Source organism: Merops nubicus, unplaced genomic scaffold, assembly GCF_000691845.1.
Source record: "Merops nubicus isolate BGI_N331 unplaced genomic scaffold, ASM69184v1 scaffold36096, whole genome shotgun sequence".
NCBI lineage: Eukaryota > Metazoa > Chordata > Aves > Coraciiformes > Meropidae > Merops > Merops nubicus.
This window is the reverse complement of record NW_008613600.1, coordinates 47510-54779: the sequence shown is the minus strand read 5'-3', so window position 1 is coordinate 54779 and position 7270 is coordinate 47510. Positions and strand designations below refer to the sequence as shown.

The window sequence follows — 7270 nt, the reverse complement described above, 5'->3', positions numbered from 1 at the left end:
TCATTGTCTGAGAGTGAGGGTTATGAAATAAGTCTTTACACATAAAGCTGTAGCATTCTTACTGAATACTTGCAGTAGACTTTCAGCATGGTCTTTGGGAATAAGAACATCTTTTTAAGATGAGGTGAAAAAGAGGGTGACCCTCCCTGCTGCTTTTTCTTTTACCTATTCACTCCAAACAGCTCTGTTACCTAGACCTGGGTTAGTTGCTCATAGAAAATATTTCCAAAGATGCTTTATCATTTTCATTCCTCTGAATTAAGCAAAAGCTGAGTGCCTAACATACACATAAGCTTGTTCAGAACCACAGCATGATGGTTCTGCATCAAGATACACAGCATCCCACTTGCTGCTCTGACAGGATAAGTGACTTGCTTAAAGATAGTGATATCTCTGCTCACAGGTGAAGCAGCTGATCCAGCTTGCTGGAATTTTAAGACCTGTCTCAGAGTCTCTAGAAGTGGATGAGCACTTCCACACATTCTTTTATCTGTTTTCAGGGAAACGTGTTTAATTAGCTATCACTAAATCTATTTCGCAGAGGTTCAGAAAAGGCAATTGAGACTACATTTGAATCAAATGAGTTCACAATTAGCAAGAAATGACTGAATAGCATTACCCTAGTTCCTTAGTGTGAACTGTCAGTTTCAATTTAGGCTGCATTATTTAAAACCATGCAAAGGTGAAGCCATGGATAATTAAGATAGCGGTGAAGCAAATATGCATTCTTACGAAGCTTCTTGCCTGATATAATAAATAACATCCTGTCTTCCTGCTCCTTTCAGCATGATACAGATCTTGGACCCGAGACCCTTGCCAAGCTCCATCATGCCTGTGGACATGGCCATGAGAATTTGCTTAGCCCATTCTCCACCCCTGAAGAGTTTTCTCAGTCCCCTTGAGGACTGTCAAAGAAACAACTTTGTGAACAGATTCAAACCTCTCAGACCATGTCTTCATGTGAAACGTGACTCTGAAGCTCAGAAGAGTGACTGGAACCACTCGGCAGCCCGAGCCAAGAAGCGAGTTGTGTTTGCAGACTCAAAGGGGCTGTCCCTGACAGCAATACACACTTTTTCCGAGTTCCAGGAGCACCCTGGGTGGGATCTTCAATTTGAACTCTCAGGCCTTGAAAATGTAACATCTGGCTTAAAGCTACACGAGGAGAAAACCTTTATTTTGGGTTTCCCTCGTCCCTCATCTGACTACCTCGACTTCAGGAACCGCCTGCAAAAGAACTTGGTCTGCCTGGAGAACTGCACCCTACAAGAGAAAGTGCTGTCAGGCACAGTGAAAGTCAAAAATGTGAGCTTTGAAAAAAAGGTTCAGGTTCGAATTACCTTCGATACGTGGAAGACGTACGCAGACATTGAGTGTGTATACATGAACAATGTTTACAGTGATTCTGAAAATGATACTTTCTCATTTAACATTGACTTCCCTCCTGCCATTTCCTCTGAAGAAAAGATAGAGTTTTGCATTTCATACCAAAGTGGAGAACATACCTTCTGGGACAATAACGAGGGTCAGAATTACAAGATTCTCCATGCAGAGTGGAAGCCTGATGGTGTTCAGATACCATCTGCCAAGAAAGACTGTGTAGATCTTCAGACTCCCAGGAGAGGACAAGAGAGAGAGCCTGATCAACTAGGCAGTCCAAGGTTGAGCAGCGGTCTCTTTCCCCAGTGGCAGAGCTTGGGTTGGATTGAGAATTCATCACCATATTGGTGATCAGTAGTAGTGAGGAAGCGTTCTTCCATTTGGCAACAGAACAGTGTTCATTTTCTGGTTCACATACTGCATGACAAAACCACCTGGCAGGTTTTGTTGGCTGTCTGAACAAATGCAAATTCACTAGTCTGTGGGACTTGTTGAACTTGTTAAACCATATTATGCTACTGAAATTCTTAGCCAAACCTTATTCTTGGAAAAAAGGAAAACCAAGATAAAACCCATGCATATGCCACCTACTATAGAAAAAGCATGCCTGTATCCTAAGTATACACTGCTTTCTTTCTGCTGTAGGCTCTCCTGAGTCACGCTAGGAGAGAGACTCTTGTGAGGAAGTACGGAAGGTGATGGTCTCTTAGCAAGCTCCAGTAACTGCGTGAGAGTACGTGTGTGTGCACAGGGACCTTACATGAACAGAACATCACAATACATTTTGCACCTGTTAGGAGTGCAGTAGAGATGAGGTCATGCTGTCAGGATGGAGGCTGCCTATGACCTTCTATGTCCTTGTGGCAGAGGCAGGTAGGAATGCACAGCTAGGGTTTGTGTCTTCAGTGCAGGTTCAGAAACTTGGAAAGGGTCATGGAAAAGTGGTAGAAGGGGAAGAGCTACTATGTGCTCTGTAACATGGCAACGTACAGTGTTTTAATTTCTTTTCCAAAGCTGGTCTTCTAAATCCCAGAGAAAGTTCTATGGGATAAAAAGAATACAGAAAATAATGCAGAGTCGTGGGAGTAACCACTGCTTTGGGAATACAGCTCTGCCCGTGTTGTCTTTGTGAATAATAAGTGTCTTGCATTTGAAAAAAAAATCTAACCTTGACTTCATCATCCTACTAACTGAAAAGGCAGATGGTTACCATCTAGCATTAGAAGAAAAATGTGCCTTTGAAAAAATAATTTAAAACCAACCTACATGCCAAAAATAAGGTTAGGTGACAGAACAAGTTGATTTGTGAACTTCGTAGTCTGTAGCATTACTAGATGATTTGACTCATCTGATCTAATCTTGTAGCATCTGATGGTTGAGTATCCTGCTCCCTATTGCAAAGTTACTGATGACTTTTCACAAGCGTGTAACATAGGCAAGGTCCTTCATATTGAAGACAGTTAGCTGCACTCTGTGAAAGCTAATTTCTTTAAAAGAGCAGGGTTGCTACTAGTTTTTTCTAGACTGAATATAGGCTTGCACATAAATTGAAAACTGCTCTGTTTTATTGTACCTCATTTTCTGAAGTTTTTTTTTTTTTTTAGACTTCACTAAACTAATATGTATTTTATATCTGTATGCTTATAATTGAGCTTTCTGAGCTGTCAGACTGTAAAGGCAATCTGTGTTTCATGCAAGACTTGTGTGAGAAATTGTCCAATACATACTCAGCAGGTGTGACTACTGGCACACCTTTTAGCAGTACGAAATGTTGTTGACATCAAAATATAAATAACATTTTTGCCCATTGCTAAGAAGTATAATATCCTGAGTCTGAAGTTACTTGCAGGGCAGCCAGACAGTAAATACAAAGGTGAAATAAGCCTCCTTCAGTTGCACTTTTCCCCCTACATAGCCCTTGCTGTTATGTGTAAACTAGCCTTTTGAAGAATAAATTGTGGTTTTATACACCTGCTTCTGAGTGTGTCAACTCAATCTGTGTATTTTTTCCAACTTATTTAAACAACTTCAGTTGTGATACAAGTTATAACAAGTTTGTTCTGTGCCATGGGATGCTGCTTAAAGCTGGCTATGGTATTTCATCTCAGCAGCTGGTATTACCCCGAAGATGAAGTCCAAGCATCTCACTAAATGAGAGATCCTCAAAAGTCTCTCTTTTCCTATTAAAGCAAAAACGTGATGGATTTGATGCTGGTACTCTCCTCGTCCTACTTATTATGGCAAATACTGCCACAGAAAAAAAAAAAAAAAAGAGAAAAATTAAGAGGTCAGCACAGATTCTTTTTTTGCAGGGCTCTGGAGTACCAGTGAGAATGCTGGGAAGGAGAAAGAGTTGTGTCATTTGAGTACCCACTCTGTCTCACAAAATTTAACTGGAATATTTTGGTTTGGCATGTTCTGTCAGGGGTCCTGCTGTGCTGTAGGCAAGTCTGTCTGGCAGGAGTCTGTCATAATCTGATGGCCAGACTTACCTGCTGAGCTGTAGCATGTGGGATGCTTGCATGGGTGCATCTGGACAGCAGCACTCAATGTCTCGTGTTTTGCTTTTGCCTGGTACTTTACGTTGCCTCCTGCAGCTGTATTGCTGTTTGGGGCACTGGGAGGTTGGGTTTTCTCCTCTTATGCCCAGGAACCCAGCTGAATTGCCATCAGCATAAAATGACTGCCCACAAAATAAGGTGTCTGTCTCTGAGCCAGCCATTCACCTTTGACACTGCAGTGTGGACCTACCCTTGCAGTTACTTACAGTGGAGAAGATGGTGCACCCCTGCTTCTTCCTAGGTGGCCATTTAATCTAGAACAGAGTAAGAACAGGCTAGCCAACACCAGTTGCATGCTAGATACTTTATATGGGATTTCTTAATACATTAACTCAGTGACAAGATGCAGTTCAGTTGAATCCATTGCACAGAGTGTTAAGGATTTCCCAGCAAGTAATCTAATTTTAATTTTGAGAAAACAGTTCCAAAAAGACAAAGTTCAGTATGTCACCAACAGCATGTTTCTGACATGGGAAATTAATTTAGATCTTCCACACTGGTAGATGGCACTGGAGAAAGGAGGCTTTGCAATCTCCAACTCTTAAGTATTCTGTGTCTTACTGTGCAGGAACTCTTACAACATATTCTGCACCACCAGCTCCCTACTCTAGAAAAGAGGGTGAACTAAGAGAGATTTGTAACTTAAGTGGCTTGAAGGCTTCTTTGCCTCAATGTGAGACTTTGCTTCGGCAAACCAGATGCAAGGCTACTGGGTAGAGCAGAAGTCTTGTAGTGTGAAGAAAAATAGCACTCCAGCCAAGTTTTCTGACCAGCGGCCACCACAAAAAATGCTTATTTGTCATCCTTTTGACAAACATAAATCACTTAAAAAGACCAGAAGACAGATTCCTTTGACCAAGCTTCATTGCAAAGATGCCTCGCAAGGTTTTACTTGCCCATCAGAGAGGCAGTGTGATGCTGCAGTGTCAAACAGCACCTCCAAAGCCCTCTCTCAGTCAAGAGGGCGAAGGATTTATTTTTCCACTCCCCACCAAAGCAATGCAGCTTCACTCCTTTCTCTTTTAAAACCAAGCTTGTGTTTAACATGAAAGCTTGCACCCATCAAAAAGGTATTAAGCTCCTAGAGAAAGGCATCAGCAACACCAAGGTATATTAAATGAAAAAAAAAAGTAGTCTTAGAAATGCACTTGCCAGGCACTGAGGAGAACAATGTCACCCTTGGAAAACGGTCTTAGCCCAGGGGATTCAAACATGCATCTTAGATGCTGCTCTTTCGGACACATCCTTTTCAAAACTTGAAGATATAAAGCAAATGCAGTCCTTGAAACAGAGCTTGCAAACCTATGTCATCGTCTCATTCCCTTAGGAAGTAACTTTATGAGTTGCATTGTATATTTGTATTTCCACCACTAAGGTGACAGAGTGGATGGCTGGATTCACTCCTGTAGGTCTGAAGTGTCTAACATTCAGATATAGCCTCTGGGTGCCACGGTACTTGCAGACTTTATTCTTCAAACAGAAGTGATTCAAGTTGGGTTCCTAAGAACTGTACTCACTTCTGTGAAGTTGGGCCTAGTATTAACATGCAAAATTAAATTGAAATTTGCTGGTATTTCACATTAACAAGGTTCTGTCACCCTGGAAGGTCAGCATCTGAACATTTTGTAAGAACAGCATTAGAATTTCCACAGGCAATTAGTATGTGTCTTTTTCTGTGATTATATATAACTAAACAAATTACCACAATTTATATGGTAAATCTGGTAAATTGTAAATTAATAGTAATATGATAGATGTTACGGTACTTAGACATAAGGCAACAACTCACATCCCTCTCAGACATTTCTGATCTTTCAAATGAAATGTAATCAAGAATAAAAATGTTTCAGTGAGGCCAAAATAAAAGAAAGTAAGTCTGCGCTAAATCCTCTCTTGAAAGGCCCTTCCTCCTGTGATTCAAGGTGACTCAAGAAGCACCTGTACTTCAGCCATTCCTGACTGGCATTTGCTTAATCTGTTCTTACAGCCTGCCAGTGATGGAGGTTCCACAAGCTTTATAATTATTCTTTCCTCTTCTTACCCTGAAAGAGGCTCCTTAGGTCTTAGCCTAATTAAAATTAAGCTCCAAATAGTTTTATTCTGCATAGACAAGAAAGGAAACATTGCTTTCTTTTTTGCAATAGTCTGGAAGTGATTGAGAGCACAGAACAGCTTTCCCTCCTCTCCCTACATCCCTTCTCTAAGCTGTATCATACTCCCATTTCATGAAAAATTGATATTTTGCTTTTTTTTTTCATTCTTGCTTGGAAAAGAACCTGTCAGACCTGTGGGATTTTCCTTGAGGCAGAAATATCACTCTCATCCAGCTCTGGCAAGAGCCTTGTGGTATGGTCCTCAGCTTCACCAGTGAAAACACAGCTCGCTATCTAGGTATGCATCTTTCCTTGCTCAGCCTACTTCATCTCATACAATAAGGCCTCAGGAATGTAGATATTATTTCTGTAGTGCTTGATAGACTGTCTGCGAAGCTTATGACAGCCAGGCAGAATGAATCAGCTATGTGCTTCACTGACAATTTATTCTAAGAATGACATTTCCTGCATTAAAAAAAAATCTATCTTTTTCCTACTCCTCCTCCCTATGTTGCAAACTGCTTCTAATGCTCCAGCCTTGGTTTATCTCCTTTCTGGACTAATCATTATGTTGGTCAGCTTTCATTTCTTCTGTGTAAAGAGCAGTGTTTTCTGATTCATGACAAAATTAATGCAAGCTTGATAGCATTTATGCCGAAAAGGCAGACTGACTTTTCTTTTTGCAGTATTCACTGCAGCTGGCCCAGTGTTGATCTTGGTAAGTGCACCTTTCAAACAGTAAAACAGAAAATAGGAGGGTTAATTCCCATGAGGCAAAGTATGAATACAGCACTGTGGGTCTGCTCTGTTGCTGGGGATTTCGTAATATGCTCTAAGCATTGCAGTACACTGAACACACAGAACTCATGTACGTGTTATGACACCCTTAGCTTTGAGTGTGGGGGAAAAATAAGGCTACCTAGCAGCTGAAAACTGGGCTTTCTGACAGGAGTGTCTGTCAATAAGATTATGGTCACAATAAGTTAGTAACCAGAACTGATTCAGGGGAAGGGAGTGAGTATCATACAAGCAATTAAACATATACCTGAAACTAGCAAACTGTAGACCAATTTCTTCTAAACCGTAAAGAAATAAATGGCAAAGAATAAAAATTATTTATTTCAAAGGTGTTATTGGGGAAATACCCCTGCTGACTCTTCATATTTCAGGTCATAGTAGTATTTTATATGCTTTTGGACTTGTTCCTAAAAGCAAGGTGCAAGATGCTACAACATG

At 40.8% G+C, this 7270-nt stretch overlaps 1 protein-coding gene across 1 annotated transcript; it reads left to right on the top strand.

Annotated features, from left to right (window-relative positions):
• The first annotated feature begins 749 nt into the window (after nt 1-749).
• On the top strand, nt 750-1731 carry PPP1R3C (protein phosphatase 1, regulatory subunit 3C). Its single transcript, XM_008941953.1, has one exon. It carries the CDS (start codon nt 787-789, stop codon nt 1729-1731), a length of 945 nt encoding a protein of 314 aa, XP_008940201.1. The 5' UTR covers nt 750-786.
• The last annotated feature ends 5539 nt before the right edge of the window (nt 1732-7270 follow it).